Below are 25,658 nucleotides of genomic sequence, written 5' to 3' on the forward strand. Positions count from 1 at the left end.
CCTCCTAATAATGGAAGAGAGGAGATGGGCTTTGAAAGCAGGTAGAAATACTGGCCATGGTCATACAGTTAAAAAGTAAAATGCTTGACCCATAGTATGTACTCAGAAAACAATTTGTACCTCACCCAAAGAAACTAAAAAAATTATTGTAAACTGTTCTTTCTCACTAAGGGGTTCTGTCTAACTTTGTAGGTTCTGTTACCATGGATTTTATGTAGACTTAATTTCTCAGTTCCTTAAAATTTTTCAACTGCTCAGTCATAGAATGGTTTGAGTTGGAAGAGACCTTAAAGGTCAGGTAGTTCCAATCCCCCTGCCACAGGCAGGGACACCTTTCATAAGATCAGGTTTCTAAAGCCCCGTTTATCCTGGCCTTGAACACTTCCAGGAATGAGGCACTATCACTACGCGTCCTTTTGAAAAGCCCATCTCCAGCTCCCTTGTTGCCCTCTGGAAGGTTGCTAGAAGGTCTCCCTGGAGGCTTCTTTCTCCAGGATACACAACTCCACCTCTCTCAGCCTGTCTTCATAGGAGACGTGCTGCAGCCCTCTCCTCATCTTCATGGCCCACCTCTGCACTCACTCCAGCAGGTCCATGTCCTCTTTATCTTGGGAGCCCCAGAGCTGGAGGCAGCACTCCAAGCTGGGATTTCACCAGAGCAGAGTAGGAGGGGCAGGACCACCTCCCTGGCCCTGCTGGCCATGCTCCTTGATGCAAGCCAGGATATGGTTGGCTTTCTGCACTGCAAGTGCACATTGCTGGGTCATGTTCAGCTTCTCATCACTGAACCACCCCCAAGTCCTTCTCAGGGCTGCTCTCATCCCATTTTCTGTCCAGCCCATCTTTGTTCATGGGATTGTCCTGACCCAAGCACCAGACCTTGCACTTGGGTTTCATGAGGTTTGCATCAGCCCACCTATCCTATCCAGGTCCCCCTGGATGGCATCCCTTCCCTCCACTGCACAGCTGGGTGTTGTGGGCAAACCTGCTGAGGGTGCACTCAGTCCCACCATCCATGTCATCAACAAAGATGTTAAACAGTGCCAGTCCCAATGCCAGCCCTTGAGGAACACCACTTGTCACTGGACTCTGGACACTGAGCCATTGGCTCCAGCTCTTTGCATGCAACCATCTAGCCACTTCCTTAGCCACCAAGAGGTCCAGCTGTCAACTCCATGTCTCTAGTTTAGAGATGAGGATGTCATGCTGGACAGTATCAAATGCTTTGCACAAGTCCAGGTAGATGCAAGCCAGGATATGGTTGGCTTTCTGCAAAAGCTATCACTTGCTCTTCCTTTATCCAGCAATGCTGTAACTCCATTGTAGAAGGCTATAAAATTTGTCAGGCACATTTTTCCCTTAGTGAAGCCAGATTGGCTTTCACTAATCATCTCCTTCTTTTCCAGGTGCCTTAGCATATTTTCCAGGAGGATCTGCTCCATGATCTTGCCAGGCACAGAGGTGACCTACTGACCTACTTTCCTGAGTCCGCCTTTTTCCCTGTTTAAAACATGAGGGTTATGTCTCCCCTTTTCTAGTCAGTAAGAACTTCAGCACACTGTCATGACTTCTCAAGTATGATGGGTAGGAGCTCAGCACTATCTTAGAAACTTCATCCATCAGTTCCCTTGGGATCTGCAAGTGCACCTTACCAGATCCCATGGAGTTGTGCACCTTAGATGTTCTTGAACCTGACCTTTTCCTACAGCAGGCAGTTTCTTGTTCTCCCAGTCTCTGCCTTTGCCTTATGTGACTTGAGCGGTGGGGTTGGAGCACTTGCTGGTGAAGTCTGAGACAAGAAAGTCATTGAATACCTCAGCCTTCTCCATGTCTTGGGTAGCGAGGCTTTCCAAATGCTTCCACATTTTCCACAGTCTTCCTTTTATCACCAACATAGGTAATTCAGAGTTGTGTGTTGTTCAGAGTGCAAAATATTATTCTTTTCTTCCTTCTCATCCCTTCAAATGTTAACAGTGTATCTGCCTGCCTTTCTGCTGTTCCCATACTTATTTGCATAGATAAATCATTTTGGAGAGGGGGTGGAACTCTTGCTGCTAGTGATGTCCTACTTTCTAGTAAAAATGCACTCACTAAGCCTTTATTGCTAAATAGGTTTTTAGTAAAAAGTGAAGATAAAATGTATAGTGAAGGCCTAGGACTTCTGGGAATGAGAAAAGGTAGGATGCATCTACCTTACAGTGTAGAGATTCATTTGTAATAAATTAGAATAGACAATTACCATGCCTGTGGCCTTTGTAAGAAACACCTAACACAGACCTGAGGCTCTTATTCCCTTATGTCAGCTCTGTAAAAGTGAGGTACCTAGACTCTTTTGTCTGAGCTCTGTATAGTCCATAAAGAGCTACTTGCTGAGGATGCTAACATTGGTTCCAAAGAAAAGGAAACAAACTGCTCTCAAAAGCTGTGTGTCTCTTCTGTCTGTAGAAAGAGAGTAGATTACTAACTTTCAAGTGGTTAACCACAATGGATTCTACTATTGATGTGTTTGTTAGGAGAAAAACCACCCTCTCAGTTGAATGTGCACCTAAGTTTCTTCTTTAACAGTCACTTATGTTTTTGCTCCCATTACTGTCTTACTAGGTCCAAAAATAGACAGATAGCTTTTACCATTACTTTTCCTGTATTTTAAACAGGAGTTCTATAATTAATATGTAATGGGGCTATTTTGTGGCCTGGAAGCATGAATATTGCTTTTCTGGAAATTATAGCAATGATTTTTAAAGTGCCTCCCTGCCCTATATGCACATCCTTCTACAGTGTTTAAATAAAGTTAATATGTTAAGTGGAAAAGGTACTTTAGTTAAGATTTGCAGTTAACCTGAGAATGTTTCTTGTTTGCAGAATCCTTACACTGGGACTTGGATTTCTTATTATCCCTTTTCTTCCTGCAAGTAATCTCTTCTTCCGAGTAGGATTTGTTGTTGCAGAGAGAGTCATCTACCTCCCCAGTATTGGATATTGTATTCTCTTTACATATGGATTTAGTCTCTTGAGTAAGCAAGCCAAGAAAAAGGTACCATCAAAATAATCAGTAAAGTTGTTGATGATGAAGCAGTTCAATTGCATGATTTGTTTCTTAACTTGCCTCTCTTTCCTTAAGAAAATTCTTGCTGTGGCAGTACTTGGAATCCTGTTGATAAATGTTATGCGCTGTGCGCTCCGCAGCAGTCAGTGGAGGTCAGAAGAACAGCTTTTTAGGAGCGCATTGTCTGTGTGCCCTCTGAATGCAAAAGTAAGTCACTCATTGACTTGTAATCTTTTTTACTTTTTGGTTTTTTTGTTTTCAAATGTGGGGTCAAGGAGGTATTATGCATAGTTAATGTATTGTGCTACAGTGTTATTCACAGTCTTGCTCGGTTCAGGAATGACATTGACATGTCAGACATCTAAATTACAGTGGCAGCATAGTCAAAATACCAGAAAGTGCAAATTACAATATTGTAATTCAGAACTTGGAGGTGGGAGTGGGGAGGTGAGGGAGAGGGGAGAATGCACTTCAAGAAAGGCATCAAGTCAAATTGGATGTACTGGTAATAAAATCTATTTAGAAGAATTGTGTGTATAATTGCAAGTTATTGCAACAAAAATATCAAAACACAGTTAGTAAATTGTAGCAATATATTCAACTGAAAAATGTCTATGCTGTTTTTAGAATCCTTTCTGTGAACCTTCCAGTGGTATATAAAGCCAGCACAGCTGAGGGACAAAGCAGCATATCATCAATGCAATTGCAGGATGTGGGAGTAAAATCTTGCTCCCACTTCTGCTTTTTTACAGCAGCCAAGCAGGCTAGACTCTTCAGACATGGGCACTGAGGAAAGCTGCAGTTTTCCCTGCAGGCTTAGTGAGGGAACAAGTAAGATGGTGGGGCTGGATAGGATGTTTCACTGAGCTGAGCAGCAGTGTTCAGCATCAGAGACTGACTCCAGCCTCCAACAGAGGTGACCTCCACAGCAGTCCTTTGACAGCCAAGAGTGTGATCTGTTGGAGCACACCACTGAGCCCTGATGTTGTCTGAATTTTAGTAAAGAGACTCTTTGAAGAGCCTGGGAGTGGGAATGTGCAGCTTGTCAATGAAAATGCATTGATGTTTTAAAAGATTAGATTCCTGTAATCTAGAGGGGTATCTAGAAAATGCTAATCAAGACACAGGGTTTAAAAAGGAACCTGTGAAGGCTCAACTTCACGAAGAGAATGATAAACTTAGCATTTACTGGAATACAAATACGCAACAGTGAGCTGTAAAAAACATTTATGGCCAATATTTGCAACATGGTGGCATCTTTCAATAGTCTGAGATTTTAATACATAGGAAAGAGCTGTTGTATTTTATTGTGTGGCAGTGGTAGGCAACCATCTTCTTTTTAATGATGACCTCAGTATATCTTGTCTTCTGGATGACAAGCGCATGCTATAAATGGAGCAAATGCAATCTGTTTTCTTTGTGTGCAGCTCCATCCATCTGCCATGGTGAGAGTGCTTTAGACAGATCCCCAGTCTTTGCCTGTGCTCCAAGCTCCTTGGCCTGCAGCCATGCCTGGCTGGGAAGCTGTGTGGCTGTGCTCCCACACTACTGGGCTTGAGCCGATAAGCTGTGCACAAGCGACTGAGCTAATGCAGCTGGTTTAAAGCCAATGAATGTACAGGCAAAATGAGCTTGTGTTTGTCAACACTGGGCACTGTAGACATGCCTGAGCTGTATTTCTGCTGGTGACAGCTTGTGCAAGGGGAAAGCATGGAGATGTGAACCGGGAAAGGATGGTAGGCTCACATTCCAATTTTGCTGAAGGATGTAACTTTGAAATCACAATAGTTGGGAACTTTTCTAGCAGGAACATTAGAGAGTCCATGTATGAGGGCCTATGTCTTGTTTTCTCTATGAACTCAGCTATGTTTATTTAATTTTGATAAAGGTAAATGTAAAAATTTGAATCTGGTTTTGTTTTGATCTTCAGTTGTCTTGAAATTGCAGGCTTCCTTTAAAAATGACTCCACAGGACTTTCTTTCAGTGACCCATTTATTTCAGTGGGAGCCTGCTGCACACCAAAGAATGGCACACAGATAATAGCTTTTTCTTGTTGTTCTTGGAACATATTAAATATGTGTAATGTGGTCATGCTTTGCTTCCATTATGTATCAGGATCTCAAAATCTCAAATCCTCAGTAGCAGAAAAAGCTGTTCATGTTTTGTTGTACAGCTCTTTTCAATTCCAAATTGTCTGTGTGGGAAGTGGAGTAAACTTACCCTAATTCTAAATAACAAGTTGTAACAGCACTGCCTTGTTTAATTTCAAGACTCATTTCTTTAAACATATCCTTTAGGTAAAAATGTGGAAACTGCATTAAATGAGACTGTGTAGCACAGTAGTGAATGCGGTGCCTTGACACATCTGGCTCAGGAGGATGACATTTAAGATCAACTTTAATAAACATTGCCCAGTGACTTTAAAATATATTGGAAATAATCAGGTACCATAATGAAGCTACAAAATATTTTAACCTCTAAAAACGTTCCCAATACAGATTTTTAAATGTTTTAAATATTGTTAAATTTATTCAAATGTTATTTATTTACAATATTTAAAAATATATATGTTATATATTTATGGTTTATATATATATAAATAATATGTGGTGGGTGGGTAGGTAGGGTTTTTTAAGAGAGAGAAATAGTATGTTACAGATCTTGGTTAAACATGTCCAGGTTGGTTTCAAAGGTCATCTGACTGAAACAATACACATTTTTAATACATTTGGCAGTATTTTCCTTTGCTGAACAGGAGGTGCCTCTGTATTGATTCCATTTTCCCTACCACCTTTTTCATACTGTATGGATTGGATTCTTCTCCAGGGGAGAAGAAGCTGTTTCTTTTAGCATTTAGTTCCTCTCCTTGGACTAAATGAGAGACCTAAGTCAGAAGGACTGTATCCTAGATTTGTCTTTCTCTCCACTGATGATAAAAGAAGTCCTGACAACTAGAGCAGATGTGGATATGTAAGATTATGTGAGATTTCGACCCTCTCCTACTGTTGTTCACTATTTATAGACATTGCTGTATTGCTCCTCACCTTCTGAAGTCATTACACATTGTTTCTTTCAAGTTTAAAGATTATTCCCAAAAATGCTCATGTTGCTGTCTTTTTTTTTTTTTTTTTTTTTTTTTTTTCTGTTAGAAATGTTTGCATTGTTTGAAGAACTGAGTTATTTTTTGTCAGCTTTTAGGAAAGCCATAGCAGTTAAGAATCGAGATATGGTCTTTATTCCTGGATGACTTCCTCTCATTGATTCCCTAAATAAATAATTGCAGTTACACTGTTACACACATGGGAAATAGCCAGCATTTTTCTTTTCCTAGATTTGAAATAACTGAATTTAAATGACTGTAAATTATAGTGATTTTGTAATAATCTCTACATTCTCCTTGCTACTGGCTTTTCTTTAAAGGATAGAAATTAATAAACATAATTTTTGAAAAGCCATTTCAGTAGCAATTTTTATGCAATAATAAGCAAGGAAGTTAAAATACTCCCAACACAATGTTACTAACTATCTGCCTTGACATACTAAATAACTTTGAAATTTATGCCTTATGCAAACTGCAATCATTATAGATGCACGTTTGTCAGAGATTAACTATGCTAATACTGAAAAGGTACAGTAAGTTTGTGAGATTGGTTTCTATACTTTCTTAAAAGATCCTGTAAAACCTCTTTGTTACAGAACAAGATTTAATGCTGCCTGAGGATCTGATCTTTGATCCTTAAGGAGGCTGATCTAGAGGGCATTTCCTTTAGATACTGAGATTTTTTTCTTTATGCTCTATATTAAAAAGGGATTATCTTCTGGGAATTTACCTTAAGTGCTGTGGGCTGTGTTTATACAGGCTATTTGCAGTGTTTTGCCACCATTTTAGATGTCAATTTTTGTGTATATATGCAGAGTCATGCAGAAGAATCTTTAGACAACATTAGATACACAAACAAGATGTGAAAATCAAAAAAGCTTTGTTTTATTATTATTTAGAAAACAGAGGTTTAGTAGTAGAAGAAAGAGAAGATTGATGACACAAGCTGGCATTGAACAGAGGCATCTGCATGTTCCTGGAGAAATTTTGACATCTGTGCTTTGCTTTCATCCTTTTCAGTAAATGTTCATATTCGCTGAAAAAGAGATTATCAGCAGTTAGGAAGAGAGAGTAGAATTGGTGATAATAGTACTGCTCCAACTGAGGGGGTGTACTTCCTCAAAGATGATATTGCATTTTAATTTCTTCCTGTTCTGCTTTGATGGAAAACAAAAGCAAAAAATCAGTCTGGCAACAATTTCATTTTTTGTACAGGAAAATATTTTTTCTTTCCTCTCCTAACATTCAAATAAGAGTTCAAGTACTATGGATATCCGACACAGAATAATATGCAGTGCTTTTCCTTTTTTATACTGGCTTCTTAGGTTGATTGAAGTATTGTACAGACAAATACATAGAGCCTATTCCTTGGCTAGGCTCTGGTGCTATGGTTATGTTAACTTAACACATGCCTGTTGAAAGTAGGTTCTACCCTAGGGTATTTTTACCTGATCTCTTAGATTTCTGAGAATACTGTGTTGTTATGCATCCCTGAGAAATGCTCTTTTTAGAGCTATTACTGTAAAGTAATTGCTTGTTTAAGATTGATAAAGGATCATCTGAGTATAATGTAATACGTCATTTCCAGTTAATATTTAATCATTTAATAACGAAGGGCTCTTAAATGTTTAACCAGGAAAGGAAAAAAAACCTTCCCTCCCAGGCTGGCATGCACAATATCTGTCAAAAACAGAAGAACCACACCTCTAGAGATGAAATTTTAAACAACTCACCAGCCCCTCATTATTAAAGACCAGATTCTTCCCACCCACTGGTCCATAGGAAGCACCTGTGTCCCATGTTGTGCAGGAGAGTCACAGCCCTGTGCTCAGCAGACAGCACTGGTTACTGCAGGCCTGCCTTCAGTGAGCTAAAGGCTGACCTTGGCTTCTCTCTGCCATGGCCACTGAAGTGAGAGACACAGCTGGATGGCACAAGTACCTCTCAGATGTCTGGATGTGCCTGGAAACCCTCTGCTGCTCCTGCTCTTAAGAGCAGGATGTTACTGCATCCTATAACCCATTGCAGAGCTGGTTTTGTCATTGGATGTTTCTGGTAGGCTGGGCACTTCCTTTGATATGTTTGGTTTTGGGCTTCTTTCCTCTTCCTTTCTTTGTCACCACCATATTAAGAGGAACTAAAGCTACAATTTCACTTGAAAGGAAATTAGAAAACTTACATACAGCAAGGAGCCCTTCATTTTTGGGAGTATTGTATAGAAACATCATTTCCTTTCACACAGGAGCTATAGCTGAAGGCAAAAGAAATACACCATTGAAAATGTTAATAGTTTATTTAAATAGTTGTGCAATCAGTTTTAATAGACTATAGTACATCTTTTTAGTTCAGTTCACAAAATGTACCTGTGCACTTAATACTTCATTTGATGTTTTGACTTGAGAGAATTGATATCTCTCAGTTTTCTTCAGACTGCACAATTCTGTTTACATGAGAAAAATATTCTTGCTGCTTTCTTTTTGAGAAAAAAATGGATGTGAAGATACTACATGTTTTTTAAAAAAAACTGTGAAAAATAGAAAGTGAAGTGCTGTTTCCTAACACAAGACAGCTGACATGTGAAAGACTGAGTGGTTGGTGTACACCAAGATTTTTCTCATCTGCTCTGTCCTGGTCTTTAGTAAAATTTAATTTGTAAAGCTTCTTAAAGAATGAAATTCAGTCAAGTTAAATATAATTTTGTTTGCTGATACTGAAGTGTAAAGTTATCTACTTCAAGGGCTAACATCCAGTATTCAGTGAAATCTTTAAGTATTTATTTTGTGTTGCCACAATTTATCTTTTATCTGGGTAAAATTTGAATATGTGAACTTCAACATATATAATCAGAGCAATCCAATTTGGTAAGAATCTTAGTGTTCTGAATAATTTCTGGAAGAGATATATAAATAGAATTCAGTCCTGAGAAACATCTTTCAGGGTATTTCATTTTACTTAAATGACTCCTGGGAAAATGTTGCTCTATCATCTTCTTGTATTTTTTGACACTGTCAATGGATCTTTGTTTGGTTATTTCTTGATGTAAATGTACCATTCTCTTGCTTCTTTGCCATGGGCCTTGTCATATTTTTACGAATGTACAGTACAGTGCCAGGATTTTTTTCTTTGTGGAAGCTGTGCTAGAGCTGCTTTTATGGGGTGCTGAATTTGTGTGCTATTTTATATCTTACAGTGTGAGGAGCTGCCTCTGTGCATCCTTAGTAAGCTTTAGAGCATCTCTGCTCTCTGTAAAACCAGTGAAAATATTTTTTCTCCCATTTGAGACAGCATGGGAAATGTCCTTAACTTTATTTGTTGGTGGTATGTTACTGCATGTTACAATAGTTACACAGAGATGAAATTCAACAATTAAATGCCATAACAACTAGGCTCCAACACTTATGTGTGCTGGATCAGTAGGTCCCACATACTATGTCAACTTCAATTAGGGGTTTTCAGTTAATGGACATGTCAGATAAAATCCTTTTTTGAATGTAGAAGGTGAATTAGACTTATCTAAGTGCATTATGAACCTATCTTTTTGGACTTCAATCTGAAGTTATTCCTGTATACTGTTTTGAAATTTGATTTTCAAAGTTTGGAAAAAATTTGCATATGTGTTTGCTTTAGATGAAGTATATACAATTCAATTTCAAATAGTAAAGTAATCTAAATAATAAGTCCTGCTCTGGGTGCTGAGAAATCTCTTTTCAAGAGTCAGCACTCACAGTACTTTTCAACCAGGTAACAGTCTTCTGAGATTTCTCTTAAAGTGGGATTTGAGATGTCTTCTAACTCAGATTTGTTCTGAAATATATTTATTCCTATTTACTCTTGCCATAAATTAGGATGATGCATCTTCTCCCTGTAGTCTGAAAGCTCTAGATCCTTCCTTCATCATTCAGTTTTCAACAGGCAAAGTCTTCAACGTGTTGCTATATATATTATTTCAGAAATGCTCTTTGATACACTTTTATCTTTAGACAATAATTTTGCCTGTCTGTTACCTTTTGTTTGGGTTTTTTGTGAATGTTGGGTTTCTTCTAGTTTATGCTATAATGAAAATAAAGTTAGACACATTGCTGTAGTGTTCCTTCTGCTATGATAGATTTGATTTGAGTCAAACTTTCTCTTATCTGTCAAACAAATTAAATTAAGAGCAGGAGATCTCCATACAAAGTGCTTTGTGAAAGGTGTGGTGACCTCACTGATAAAACTAGGAAATTAATATTTTTTCTTAAATAGCTGGAATAGGTAAGCTGATCTGTACCTCAGATTTTGTCTTACTGTCTTCATTGTATGAATTATCCAATCCTAAGTATCAACCTACACTATAAGCCAGCAGTGAATGACACAACTGCTGACTGTTTCTTTTTAGAGAAAGAATTTTTAGCTACTTGATTCCACAAAATATCTGTGTGGCATCTGGTGGAATATCCATCTGTGTTTTCAGGTGCACTACAATGTTGGCAAAAACCTGGCTGACAAAGGAAATCAAAGTGCTGCAATCAAATACTACAGAGAAGCTGTAAGGTATTGGAAATTTTACTGCTTTAATGATATTTCCTAAAATTGCTTTCATGTTTAACATGAAGAAAATGCTTAGGTATTCATTTTCATGTTCTGCAGTGTTGCAGAGCTAGCAATTTGCATATATTAATACATGTCCATACATAATAATAATCTCTTAAATTTTAAATTTTAGGTTGAATCCAAAATATGTGCATGCCATGAACAACCTTGGAAATATTCTGAAAGAAAGAAATGAGCTCCATGAAGCAGAGGAGTTGCTGTCCTTAGCTGTACAAATACAGTATGTTTAGACCACTGCTCAGCAGTGTTTTGCACCAACTGAGCCAAAATGATACAGTAGGATCTTGTGTTTCAAATGCTTAATTTTCCTCTCTCTCGGTGGTTTTTTTTTCCCAATTTGCCCAGACCTGATTTTGCTGCTGCATGGATGAATCTAGGAATAGTGCAGAACAGTTTAAGAAGGTTTGAAGAGGCAGAGCAAAGCTACTGGACAGCAATTAAACACAGAAAAAAATATCCAGATTGTTACTACAATCTAGGGCGGTTGGTAAGTGCTTTTGAATAAATGATAGCTATGACTGGAATCTGTGTGTCTTTCTGTATGTATATATATAGATAGATTTATATAATTCTGCTGTACTGTTAAAAGCTGATAGTTATCCCAGTTTGCTTATATTGTATTTTAGGGTGATTTCACACTTTTGGTAGCTTTTCCTATTGCTTTCCCAGTATACTTCCTTCCATACAACCTTTGGTAATCCTACTTTATCATATAAAGAAGTATCAACAAAAATACAGATTTAATTTTTTTTCCCCAAAAGGTATTATTAATAATTTCCCTATGTTTTGCATTCCTTAGTATATTGTTAGCTAGTAGAACTGTGCCGAAAAATTCAGATTAGATTTTTGAAAATATGTACATTAAATATTTACTAAATCTCTTGTGTAGATTTCTAAATTGTATGCTGTTTCTTCTCCTTATTCTATTGGTACATGCAGATTTGAAGACAAGCCTCACTTGCAGAGGAAAGAAAAGGAAAATTAGTATATAGCATTCTTATCTTCCATACTACAAGCTTATTCCTTTTATGTTTATTTTTGTCTATAAAAAGAAATCCTACTAGAAAGGACAAGACATTAACAACTTTTTAGTGTCTTTAGTGAATGATAGGAAAGTAGAGCAAGTAGTAGCAAAATTACTGGATTTTTCTTTTGTTTTAGTATGCAGATTTGAATCGCCACATAGATGCATTGAATGCATGGAGGAATGCTACAGTCCTGAAACCAGAGCACAGTTTGGCCTGGAACAATATGATAATATTGCTTGATAACACAGGTAAAAGTCTTTTTGAATGTTTTAATGAATAATTCAGTGTCTAGAAAAACTTGAACCTTTATCTGTTTTTATCTAAAAGGATCTCTACCTCTTCTTTGGCTACCCAGACCCCTTCTAATACTATAAGAATGCCTTCTGACTCAGTGAAGGGTCAGAAGCATCACTTGAAATCCAGCCCATAAATTGAATTTCTGATACTTACTTAAAATGCCATCGTTGTGCAAGCATGTTTGTATTGTAGATTAAATTCCAGAACTTTTTAATCTCTGCTTTCTTGTTCTTCTGAAGGTGTTATCTATTGAAAACAAAATGAAGATATTCTTTTGCCTTAGTCTACAGGATTTTACATTTGTGTGTGTGTGTGATACCTGGTTTTCTCTAAAAAATTATGCAGTCAGCTATTTGTAAAAGATGTGTGCTTGCAGCATGAACTAATAAGGCTGTGTTAAAACATGCCTTCTCTTTCTCTGGGCTCCCAGGCAATCTAGCTCAAGCAGAAGCAGTTGGAAGAGAAGCCCTGGAATTAATACCTAATGATCATTCCCTTATGTTTTCCTTGGCCAATGTACTGGGGAAATCACAAAAATATAAGGTAGGTAACTAGAGCTTTTTGACTCTAGGGCTTTGGGTTGGATTCATTGGGATTTTTTCCTTAATTAAACTCCATCTACATTTTTTGTAAAAATCGTTTGAGGAGATCATTGTGGACTATGACTTAGAGAATCTGTTTCAAACATTTCAGTGCCCTTCTCTACCACAGTATTGGTGTGTGATTCTGTCTTGAGCTTATCCCTCCTTATTTTAGATGCCTAGGTTACAAGTGTTGCTGCCCTACACTATGTCAGTGGTCAGTGGAGAGAAATAGGCTCTTAAGCACACTAGAGGGCAGTTAGGGTCTTGTGTTGCTTCACTGCAGAGGGAGAGAGCCTGCATTGAATTAGAGACCTTATTTCAGGAACTCAAATTAGATAGGACAAGCTAGTCCTTCTGCTTTTGCGATATATCCTGTGAATATATATATATATACACACACACATAGATAAGAATTCTGGCCTTTTTGCCTCAGACACGATCTAAAATCTAGTAATATGAGTTTGTTAATCACAGACTGAGGATGGGATACGTGGGTGATCTCAGAATGCTATGAGAGAAAGTACATGCATTGCTCAATGTATTGAACTTTCTCTTGGATGTAGTGGACCTGGGAGTGGTACCCTCAGCATTAGCTACCTTTATTTGCAAGTAGTAAATGTAATGAAACTGATGAGGATGATTTGTTTCCCAAAGGGAATTGTATCAGATTATAAGCTTATATGACAGAGAATAAATCATATATACATTTAATACAGTTTACAAATACATTTAATATAGTTAGTTGTTTAAACTGACTCTATTATCAGTGATTTATGTATGTGATAGGGAAAAAATAATAATCAAGTCCTTGGTGTACCTTTGAAAAACATCATTTGCTGAACCTTTTTAAGGTTTTTTAGGCTATTAAGGGATTTGATGTCTTTTTGATAGTGATAATGTTTACAGCACTGCAGGAACATCCTCAAGTATATACAAAGTAAGAAGATTCTATAGTATGAAACTTATCAGGAGGAAATGGCCTAAGTTGCACCAGGAAAGGTTTAGATTAGATATTAGGAAATTTTTTTCACAAAAGGGATTGTAAAACATTGGTCCAGATTACCCAGGGAAGTGGTGGCATCCACCATCCTGGAAGTGTTCAAAAAATGTATGGATATGGCACTTGAGGACATGGTTTATTGGTGAACATGCTGGTAGTGTGGGGTTTACAGTTAGACCTCATGATCTTAAAGGTCGTTTCCAACTTTAATAAGTCCATGATTCTCAAAATAGATATATCTGTCCAGTAGTTACTGTGACCACTTATATTTCTACAGTATTGATCAGCTGTGGAGTCCTGACCTGTTCACATGTGAGGCCAGGGCCTGTGACAACCAGCACTGGCTTTTGTGTTAGTGATGCTGTTAAACACCCAGTTACTGTTCTTCTAGACTGGCTAGTGTCCAGGAAAAAAAATCTGGACACTGTAATTCTTTTCTCTCTCCACCTGAGACTGTTATAAAATACATATTTTAGGTTGATTTAACAAAGTTCCAGAAGGGTACAAATTAACATCCAGAACGCATAAGATATGAGATTATGGAGGAGGTAATTGCTAGAATTATTTTGGTGAGTCAGGCCTGTGGAAGAATAGAGGATTTTATAGTCATTCATCAGGGAGAATATGTAGCATGGCAGAATACAGAGCATTTATAATGAAATAAAGTTGAAAAAATAAGTTGAAAACAAGCTAGAAAATTTTTCCAGGTGCAGGAGAGACAAGACTGTCTTAGTGGATTTAAAAAATAAAAAAGAAGATAGTGGTTTTGATTGCCAGCCTTGAAAGGTTATTATGCTGCAGGAGAACTTGTTGGAGACAATGTAGAAGTAAGAGTAGGGGAAAGTGCAGCTTTTAAGTCCACATTCTGAAAAAAGCAAAAGGAATAGTGGAGCCCAGAAAAAAAAAACAGGGCACCAGTGAGTGTTTTAATAGTTCAATATGGAGTAGTAGTTTTGTGCAGAGCTTAACTAATCACTAAAAACTGATGGGTTATAACAGGGAGAACAAATTAAGGGAATTGGAAAGAGGACTCACAAAGGTTATGATCTTAGCAGCTGTATTTGGCATTGCCTGGAAAGAGGAGATAGAGATTTGTTTGTAATGGGAGAATGCTTACTGACCAAAAAAAAGCATGAAAAGTTCAGATTTCTTGTCCACCCCCTCACCATGTAAAAACAGAGAAGTGGATGGCTCTTCAAGGATTTTTATTGAGTAGAATTGGAGGGGAGGAACGGGGGATGGAGACTGTCAAGGTGATGGAGGTAATTTTCAGAGTGCTGCCTGGCTGTGTCTGATGTGTTGTATAACCTCAGGCATTTAATTTATTAGGTTACTCGTTATGTGTCTGTATAAAAGTTGCTACTATGTTGGCTCTGTTGTCGCACAGGAAGATTTGTTCTGGGGTTTTTTGTTATCTCTTATTTTAAAAGACATTGAGTCAAAAAGTTTTTGTTATGTTGTGAGACATTTCCTTCCAATAAGCACACAACATTCTCCTTCAGTTTCAAATATACTTCGATTTTCAGCAGAAGATAGGTTTCCTACACCACAAAAAATGAAAAAATAGCCCTTTATTTTGTGTTTGTATCTAATGATGAATGATTTATTGTTCCAGAGAGAAATGCACATAAAGGATGAGCTGTTTCTGTGGTTTTGTTTGGGTTTTTTAATTAACATCTGTTATACCAAGTTTGATTCTCCTTTAAATGCTGTTCTTATCTCAACTGATGAAGAACCAAGCTATCTTTAGTTCTTTGAAAAAGATGTGTGCTGTATTTTTGTTACATATACATCTATGCTTTTTCTGTAAAAAGTGCAATAAATTGAAACCATTCAGCATTTTTTGTATTTGAAATAAAGCCAGACTACATTTTTGTGGCCTTGGCAGCAGATGGAATGCTGTGTGCTTACCCCAAGCCTTTGCTATATGCAAGCTGCAAGTTTCTTGGCAACACTTGAAGATTTGGCAAGATGCAGCAATTTGAAATACCACTGATATACTGGAATGTACATTTACTCCATATATCCACAGTAATATGAACATGATGCACCTTAAATAGCCTTTAAACAACCACTATGCTTCTACTAGCTGCTGAGCGAAGTAGTGGTGATAAAAATATTCTCAGCATGGAGTTGAAGATGTATGGTAATGGCAGGCAGCTCTTGAATATCTATTTCATTAAATTATCTGGAAGCACATTGCACGTGTTGTCCCACTGTCCTTCAGCAGTGAACAGATGCAAGTCTGTACATTAGGCGCTCCTTCTCTGTCTAAGTGGCAATTTTTAGGCGTAAGGCTGATTTAAGTGTTCAGTATATCTTTCATTAATTGTTGTTAACCTGCCCAGTGAGGAAAAAAGAGATTTACTAGACCACAAAATTTGGAGTGGGAAAGAGCACAACTTTATGGGACTAGAAATTACTGCATGCTTTCAAGTGCCAATCCACTGTTGATATTTAGGATTTGAGAGTTGTATAAAAAGAGGAAGTTATCTTGCACCACTTGCCAAATTTTTGAGTCTCAGTATGTTTCTCAGGTGACTGAGAAACATGGAAATCATGGAATAATTTTGCCTGGAAATGACATCTAAAGGTCATCTAATCCAACCTCTAATCCAAACCAGTGCCAGTTCCAGTTGAATCCTGATTATCTCTGTCAATAGAGATTCTATAATCTCTCTGGACAGCATTTTTCAATGCTTCACCAACTTTATAATGAAAAAAATAAATTGATGTTTCCTTTAATTGGAATTTCTTGTATGCCAGTTTGCATCCATTATGTCTCACCCCATCTCACAGACATGTGAGAAGAGTCTGTTTCCATCCTCTCTGTATTATCTCATCAGGTACTTGTAGGCAGCACCTTCATCTTCTCTCCCAAAGGCTGAAAAGATCCAGTTCTCTCAGCTGGTCTTTGCACATCTTGTGCTCCAGCTCTGTACCATTTTGGTGGCTTTCTGGAAGACTCACTGGAGTATGTCTGTGTCTTTCTTGTAATGGAGATCCCCAGCCTGAACACATACTCCAGGTGTGGTCTCGGAAGTGCTTATCTGTAGCATTCATATTTTCTGAAAAATCCCTTCACCCAGGATTTTCTCCTGGGATGCTGAGAAGCCTCAGAGAAAAAAGAAAACCAATTCTTATCTCATTTGCTTCTCCTGTGTTGTGCTCACATGTGGAATGTGTTTGGAGATTGTTTACCAACAGGTGGTTGTTTCATTGGTGTCATGTGAATTGTTTTGACTTATTGGCCAATCAGGGTCAAGCTGTGTCAGACTCTGGAGACAGAGTCATGAGCTTCATTATTATCTTTCTAGCCTTCTGTAAGTATCCTTTCTGTATTCTTTAGTATAGAGGAAGTTATCTTTAGTATAGTTAAGTATAGCATTCTTTAATATAATATAGTATCATAAAATAATACATTAGCCTTCTAAGAACATGGAGTCAGATTCATCATTCCCTCCTTTGTCTGGGCACCCCGCAAATACAATACTTATCAAAGTCACATGGCCACCAGAGGTCCATTCCAGCCTCAACCATTCTGTGATTCCTGCTAGTCTGTTTCTCTACCCTGCCCAGGTCCCTCAAAATAGCTGTTCTCCCTTCCAATGTATTTCTTACTCCCGCCTCTTAGGTGCTATCTGTAAAGTTTTGAAACTGCATTCAGTCCCACCATCCAAAATATGAATGAAATCACTAAACAGTATGGGTTTTAAAAAGACCAATGCATCCAGGAACTTTAATAGTCTGGATATGAGAATGCTGGAGCAACTGCTCATGCCATAGGAAAGCAATGCTAAAACTTGCACTATGGAGGTAAATTTGCAGACATCTGGTTCCCCTTGTTAACTCCTCTCCAAATATTCCTTGTCCTGAAACAAAATCAGAATCACAGAATAGTTGGGGTTGGAAGGGACGTCTGGAGATTGTCTCATCCAACCCCCTGCTAGAGCAGGTTCATCTAGAGCAGGTTGCACAGAATTGCATCCAAGCAAGTTTTGAATATCTCCAGGGAAGGACACTGCACAACTTCTGGTCAATCTGTTACAGTGGTCTGTCACATGAACAGTAAAGAAGTTCTTCCTCATGTTCAGATGGAACTTCCTGTGCATCATTGCTGCTCATTGCCTCTTGTGCTGTTTCATGGCATGAATGAGAAGAGCCTGGATCCATCCTTATGGCACCCTCCCTTCAGATACTTAGACATTGATGATGTCCCCTCTCAGTCATCTCTTCTTGAGGCTGAGCAGGCCCAGCTCCTTCTGCTTTTCCTCATAAAAGATGCTCCAGTCCCCTCATCATCTTCATAGCCCTCCACTGGACTGGCTCAGAGAACCTGGGGTTTGTAATTTCCTTTACCTGTGGAGATGAAGGCACTTTCCGCATGAGTCTCTCCTGGCTTGAGAATGGCAGCCTCAGCTGTGCTCAGCAATGCTTTTAGTTTGGGTTTGAATTTGGACATATGGGGAGGCTCTTCAGTCACTCAGAGCTGAGTGACTCAATCTTGACATCAGAGATTTCTTTTCCCCTGAAGGGACCCTTACAGAGAGTTATTTCATGCTTGACATGAGAAGATGGTGGAACCAAAAATCTGGCTGACAGGCTTTCTTTTTCAGTAAAGCCTGTGATTTATTTTAAGCAGTGAAAGCTTAGCACAAAGGAAAGGACTTTTCTCCATGTTACTGTTCTCACATACCTCAGACAGCAAGTATGTGCATTCAGATGGAAGCCTACCACATTGAGGTAATTTTATCTTCAGGTCATTTGCATTGAAACTGAATGAGCAACTTTCCCTAGAGCACAGCAAGCATAGAAATCTATGTAAAATTTGCTCTCAAGTATCTAAACGTGCATGTTAGTGAGTAAATATGCTCCATTTGGATTGGGGAGGGGATGTGAGTTTTTAAACTTTTGCAGGAAATATGCTCTGGGGAAAAAAGGAGCAATATTAGCGGCTAGTTTGGAAAAATAGAATTGTTTTAATTAGAGAATAAATTTAGCAGTAAATTATTTTCTGAATATTAGGTGAGGGACCTGAGGTTTTCTAAGAGGTACTCAGATATCAAGAGTCTTAAGAGCACATATTGCAAGCAGTAATACAGAGAAGATAACTGGTGAGAAAAATGTGAAGGATGTTACATGGCATGATATGATTTGGCATGTTTTTTGCTTTTTTAAGTAAAAGGTATTCAGCTACTCTTCATGGGGAACCACACATCTGTTTGAAAGGGCTTTACTGGAATGCCCCTATTTTTAATGCTAAAACTATTGTAAAAGGAAAAGTGTCTATAAGCAGTTTGTTTAGATACCAAATTACATTTCTTTAATTTGATTGCATAAGTAGGGAAAACTTCAGCAGGTAATGTTTGAAAATACTATAACTATTTTAAAAAAAGGTACTTTAGGTAAAAAGCAAAGTTCACAAGTGCTTAATAAATTTCTGCTAAATTAACAGCAGCCTGTGAAAACATGACACTTATTTGCAGCATTATTACTGGTTTCAGAGGGCTGTAACCACCTGAGCTACAGGATAAGGCAGGCTCAGGATATTTATATGATGGTATCATATAGATAGGACATAGTTTTGGAGGGTTTGTAATTACAGTGGTGGGTAAATTTGGCATTGTTTTATATATATGAGAATGGACTTTCCTGATGACTTGTTATTTTAAATTATTCAGGAATCTGAAGCTTTGTTCCTCAAGGCAATTAAAGCCAATCCAAATGCTGCCAGTTATCACGGTAATTTGGGTAAGAGCCTTTCTAAATCTTATCAACTGTATTGTTTATTTGCTTCATATTCATTGTGTTTAAAAAGAAAAAGCAATCTTTTGCGCCTTCTTCCTGCTGGGCAGATTTCTATTTTACTTTCTAGAAGAACTGCCAGCCAGAAGAACAGGGCACTAAAGCCAGAAAAGCTGTCACATGATATGACAGATCAAGAGGGCTGCAAAATCCAGCCCAGAGGTAGCTGCACTTCAGTGTCTGCAAATTGGTTCATTTATGCTATGCTTGTAACCCACAATGAGCTCACCAGATAAGAGCTGCCATTTATGGCTCCATTGTAATTCATTCCTTCATCATTCCCATGCCAGTTCTGCTCCCAGGCTTTGCTCCTGCGTTTGGCAACAGAACAAGCAGCTACTGTGCCACCAGCCAGTGACAGACCCTCGCTGGAAACAAATACCTCAATGTTGTTCTCCAAGTGATTGGCAAGATTGTACATTATTCAACAATATTGCTAATGAAATTCCCCATTGATGTTCCAGCTGTGCTTTATCATCGCTGGGGAAACCTTGACTTGGCCAAGAAGCACTATGAAGTCTCTCTGAAGCTTGATCCCATGGCACCAGGAACCAAGGAAAACTACAACCTCTTAAGAAGAAAACTGGAGCAGTTGCAAAAGAAAGGCGGTGTCTGATGCTCCTTTTCAGGTTGCCCGTGCATGCTGTTTACAACTGCTGTTACATGGGTACTTTTGACCATGTACAGGCTTCAGTCATCATTTCTCAAAAACAACACCACCAGCACCGCACACTTGAATGTCCAGTTTTGCCCTCCTACAGATCCTAACATTTCAGCTTGAGGGATCGTTTTATTTTTACTTGAACTGCTTTTAAAGTCCATTAGAACATTTTTATAGGTATATGAAAGCAATGCAGATGGAATTTCACAGCATACACGTGTAATTTGATATCTTCATCTGACTTTTTAGTAGCAGGATGAATAGCAGGAGGCAGTTTTATTTCTGAAAGTGATACTTAAAAGTGCAATTTCCTGTTTAAATCCTGATCTTTTCAAGTATGAAAAATATCTGTCCACTTCAGTTTTATTACTGCCTTCCAGTGCCAGTCCTGCAGAGACAGTGGAAGAATGAATTCTCTCCAGCACATCAGTCTACTCATATAATTTGAGTTAAGCCCTTATGCTCATTTCTCTCTCCAGCCTGTGAAGTGTCAGATTTGTACAGGAGTAAATAAGGGCAAGGATTTGACCATAAATGTCTGTCACCCAGTGTACTGCTCAAGTATGCCTAAGTGTAGAAAATACTGTTAGATGAAGATGGAGATTATAACAAGCAGCTAATGAAAAGAAGGTGAGGCAACAGAGGAGTCAGGTAGAGTTTCTGTTCTTGCCGGCAGCCTCATCTACCACAGACAACATGGACAACAAGTCAGAATTGCTTTAGCTTCTGTGGCAGGTCAGTGGTTTAATTAGAGTATAGTGTCTGTAGGACCTAATTGCTGTGTTCTCAGGCAATTCAGTGCTTTCTGGTTAAGGACATTACACCTTTCAGCTCCTATATTGCTGGGGAATAAAGGGAGAATTTCTGTGGAGCAGTAACTGTGCAGAAGACCTGACCTTGGCTGTTGATCTGTTACCTGAAAGAACCTGGCTTCACCTTTGTCTCCCATGGCTCGTGTGTTTGCTGAAGGGACAGATAAATAAGCATAGCTGTTAATGCATAAACTGAGCACATCCATGTGGGATGATTCAGAGGTGGTTTATGTTGATACCATGTTACCTCTCAAAAGGGGCTATGCTTTAATACACATTTGAACTCTGGCTGTCCAGAGTTGTTTGTCATGTATTATATATTTACATTCCTGCTTCAGGAAGTAGTAACAAGTCTGACTATTTGCTGGTTGTTGGTTTTTCTGGTTTCTTTGCAGTTTTTTGAGATGTTTAGTTTTGTTTGTTTAAGATTGAAAGTTTGCTATTGGATATGAAAGCTGGGGAATTTTACCTGTCTCTCCATATTCCTTTATTCTTGCCATCCATGTCCCTGGGAGAAATTGATCAGCACAGTATGATCAAAGCTAGCTCAGGTACTACAAGTCATGCAGGTACTTTAGTGTACTATTTTTGCCACCACACTAACTGTAGATCTGGCCAGCAAGGCTGTGGCAGTGTGGTGCTGTCCACCAGTTTGGCTTTGAACGAATGAACATGGCTACACACTGGTTTGTTTTAGTTGTGGTGCCACAGGCATGAATGTGTGGTCCTCTCCTACAAATATAGTCTGTTTCTCAGTGGGTAACATAGAGTACAAAGCTGTGGCAATTATTTCCATTTCTTCTGGTTTCTGGACAAAGTTTTCAGAAATTTGTTTCTGAATATGATCCAAGCATGCTCTTCGATAAGTATCTGGCAAGCAGAACACGCCACCAGTATGGTGATGACCAGCCTAGCTTAGTACCAACTTTTGTATCTGAAAGGTGCTGAAATAGATACACCCTTCAGTACAAGCAGCATGTTCTTAAGGCTTTCCATACATAGCCTACTATTAATCACATAGAGAGAACACATAGCTTCTTCAGTCATGAGGAATTAAAGAGTAGGGATCTGGCTGGATGAGCTAATTTATAGCAGAAGATAAATATGTTTACTCTAATCAGGTCTTTTCTGTATATTTGGAATATGGCATCCTGAGTTTAAATTATTATTCTCATCATAAAATCCATATGTGTAGTTTTCCCTGTTGCTTTCTGTATCAGCTTTAAAGACATCCACTAGATCAATATTATGTATGAGGGATGAATTTTTTCTAGGTCATTATAAACCAAAGTTGTAGAAATTCCTCTGTGGAAGTCCTTCTATTCAAAGTCTTAAGACAGAAGAGACCAACAAAGAAATTGGATTTTTTGTTAGTATTTGAAAATGGTCTTTACTTTTCAGTACAGACAACATCATTTTTTCTTGATTAGCTTTCTGGCTACCTGTATATATATTTTTTTTGTTTTATATATAATATTTACTGCTATAGAAATTCAATGTGATTACTTGTATGATGGTAATATGAAGCATACCCATATGTCTGAGTTTAATGTTGATGCAGAATTGTGTTCGAAAGACGCCACAAAGATGACTGCTTTTGTAATAAAATCTTCCTTAAGACTTTTAAGAATACTAAATATTTTTTTACTTTATTTTCAGAAATATTTTGAAAGTGCAAACAGTGTAGTGGCTTTTATTAAAATGGTTATAATGTTAACCTTTTTATTGGTTTTTCATACCTCATAACTGACTCCTGGAACAGTGCAGAACACTAAACCTCAAAGAGAAAAAGGTGAAGAAAAAGTCGGCTTGTACATAACTATAGTTACACATATTGCCCGTCTTTCCAGCATGCTGGATTTTTTTTCCCATTGCTAATTCCAGAAGATTAAAGTTTCCTTATCAGTTGGCCTGTTTGATTCTCTAGGGAAATTACAAAGCCTTTTTTCTTCTTCTTTTTTTTTTTTTTTTTTGAGAATGATTATTTGTTCAAATACAGTTCTGAGAAGAGAAACAGAATGATTTAATGCACAGACTGGAGTCAGGAAAATCACAATGACTGCTATGGATATTAGTCTCTTTTCACCAAAAACTTCCAGTGAAGTTCCCTAATTGTATGTCTCTGTTGTGTCTAGAGCAATGACATGTACATGAAGTTTCCTGTTATTTAATTTCATAGTATTTAAACTTTAGAGATGTGGGGTTTGTGTGTGTTTATGGGCACTAAGAAATAAAAATCTATAATACTTTTGAATGGTTCGTTAAAAATATTTGGCCTATTCACTGGGAACCTTTTCCTTCATATTTCAGATACCTGTATCTGAGCTATTCATCCTAGTTTCTCTGTTTAGTCACTGGGGAAAAAAACCCCATCTTTAGGATGGGAGAAGTCATACTTGAAGGAGATATCCGTCTTCACTAACTTCAAAGGGTAACTGAGGTGATCAGCTCATATACATGAAGAAAAATCTCACTGCTGCTTTCAGTTGAAGTAATCTGGTGCCACACATGAAGTAATCTGGTCCCTCTAGCATTCTCATACATTATTGAGGCCAAGAATGTTAAAAGACTGGCATTGAAGCAAACTGGCAGGTACATGCCTTGAGAGGGTAGCTGGATGAGGGAATGGGAGAAAACAAATTAACTTGGATGAACTTAGAATAAATGACTGATAAAGCATTAAACAACAAATCCCTGTATATGAAAACAGAACATTCACATTAAGTTTGATTCATTGCTAGCTTGTTTATGTTTCTGTAATGAACAGTAACAGCTTCTTATTGAACTGAATTTGGGTGTCCTTCACTCCTATTTTAAAAAGCAATTCTAAAGCAACTGTACATTTGCAACAGTGAGATTTATATTTTTTCCTTAAATTCACAACAGTGAGATTTGTATTTTTTCCCTTAAGTTCCAGTTGCTATTTCAAGCTGTAGGTATTAGAATGCTAAATGTGATAGCATCGTGTGTTTCAATATGGTAAGGTTTTTTTGGTTTGATATCTTTTGATATTTATTTGCTGGTTCCTGCCTGTGTCCCATGTTTCACATGAGTATTGGTACAGGTATTCACATACCTGTCATGACATGTAGATTCCCATGTGCTTCTCAACTTGGCCCTTTCACTGAATAGTGCTCCCTTCCACAGCTCTTGGTGTGTGTCTACCAAATGTGTATTAATGAGGGTATGTTTCACTCAAAAAGACTAAATTTTGCTGTGAGCAAAAGTGAGATCACATGGCTGGATTTCTGCAACATAAAAGCTGAGGGAAGCAAATTTTTGTCATGGAACACCATAAGCAGCAGGTGCCACAGGTAAAGGGCACTTCAGACTGGGCTGGGCTCCACAATAACGTGAAGTGGTTGTACATAGGTGTAATGTTATAAACACAGCAACTTGAACTCTGTGCTTTAAAGGAAAAGAACTATATAGATCTCCAAGGAAGAGGATGTGCACACCTGCATGGATTGTAAGCATTGGAGGACTGATTACTTTGTGTTAGAAAGTTGCACTGCCGTGTTGTGGCGTGGGTGTTCAGTGTGTATCAGTGATGATACATGTCAAGTGGTTCAGGGCTTTTTAAAATAAGTATTTTTGTTAGGAAAAATCCCTACAGGTACTGAAACTGGTAGCTTGTGATTTCTGAGATGAACTTTTTTTATGTAGTATTAATCATTTAGACTGTCAATGGTATGTTCCAATTTATTTTCAGCTTAGCAGGAAGTAAATACATTTGTAATGAAGCCATGAAATAAATCTGCATTTTGCTATCTTTTTTTTTTGCATAGATTTTAATTGTGACAATGGTGGTTTTTTTTTGTAGTGAGTTTTTTGATTCAGGGTTCTGCTACAAGCTAGGAAGAAAACCTAATGGGCCTGGCAGACTAGGACTGGAACATACAGGAAGACATTCTTCCTCTTAGAGTAACAGTTCAAAATCTTGATTCAGCACGAGTCTATTGATGTTGAATGTGTGTGCCTAAACAAACAAACAAAAGGCAGCACCTGAAGAAAGCAATGGAATACTTAACTAATCAATTCAGTCTCTAAAATGATAACATATAGAAAGCAGGAGCTACTGCCTCAAATGCTGAGGAACCTTCTCTGCCAAAATCGGATTTTTTACCCAGTGTGCAACAAGCCAATAATGACACACTTAAGAGAGACATTGATTATTTATTTCAGAGTTGCACAATTGGTATTGCACAAATTACACACACTAATTATCAGAACTTTTACTATTTATAGAATTTAGCAAACAAAAGAATTAGTGTTCATTGGCTACAAGTTACATAGTTTTCTTATTAACTGGTATTCTTTTATTGGTTAATGATTCTCTTGCTTCTCATGCTAATTAGTCCTATGCTCAAGTTTTTCTCTTCTTTGGGGTGGGTGGTCTGTGAGCCAGTGGTCACAATCTCCCCCTGATGGAATTATAATTTACCCAGTCAGAGCTGATTGCAGCACAATCACTGGGTTGGGTTTATTAGTTCCTATTTTATCTTGGGAGTTCTGCCAGATGTCTTTGTGGCCTGTAAATTCCACATTGTGTCCACTATCAGTGGTACATCCTTCTTCCCTAGCTTTATTAACCTTCCCCTAGGTCTGAGATCATTGAAGCATTTCAAGCCCTAAATCCTAACAAGGCAATTCTACCACGTAATTTGTTTTTCTAACACCTGGACATCACCTAGAGCTTGCTTGCTAGCTGTTATTTGCTCACAGATTGAATAT

At 38.0% G+C, this 25,658-nt stretch overlaps 1 protein-coding gene across 3 annotated transcripts in view; it reads left to right on the plus strand.

The window, feature by feature from the left end:
* TMTC4 (transmembrane O-mannosyltransferase targeting cadherins 4) overlaps positions 1 to 24,713 on the plus strand; it is a 55,948-nt gene extending 31,235 nt beyond the window's left edge. For 2 of the 3 annotated variants that reach the window (XM_071430898.1, XM_071430897.1), the window contains 9 exons: positions 2,863 to 3,034; positions 3,122 to 3,253; positions 10,598 to 10,677; positions 10,850 to 10,957; positions 11,083 to 11,224; positions 11,899 to 12,013; positions 12,493 to 12,605; positions 19,328 to 19,397; positions 19,916 to 24,713. In XM_071430898.1, coding sequence (XP_071286999.1) covers positions 2,863 to 3,034; positions 3,122 to 3,253; positions 10,598 to 10,677; positions 10,850 to 10,957; positions 11,083 to 11,224; positions 11,899 to 12,013; positions 12,493 to 12,605; positions 19,328 to 19,397; positions 19,916 to 20,067 — 1,084 coding nt within the window. In that variant the 3' untranslated portion in view covers positions 20,068 to 24,713. The remainder of the gene's footprint in view (positions 1 to 2,862; positions 3,035 to 3,121; positions 3,254 to 10,597; positions 10,678 to 10,849; positions 10,958 to 11,082; positions 11,225 to 11,898; positions 12,014 to 12,492; positions 12,606 to 19,327; positions 19,398 to 19,915) is intronic. The other variant, XM_071430900.1, reaches the window with a different exon arrangement.
* Positions 24,714 to 25,658: the final 945 nt, after the last annotated feature.

The sequence above is a fragment of the Agelaius tricolor genome, unplaced genomic scaffold (assembly GCF_023055355.1).
Source record: "Agelaius tricolor isolate 1412-34295 unplaced genomic scaffold, bAgeTri1.0.p SCAF_7, whole genome shotgun sequence".
Lineage (NCBI taxonomy): Eukaryota > Metazoa > Chordata > Aves > Passeriformes > Icteridae > Agelaius > Agelaius tricolor.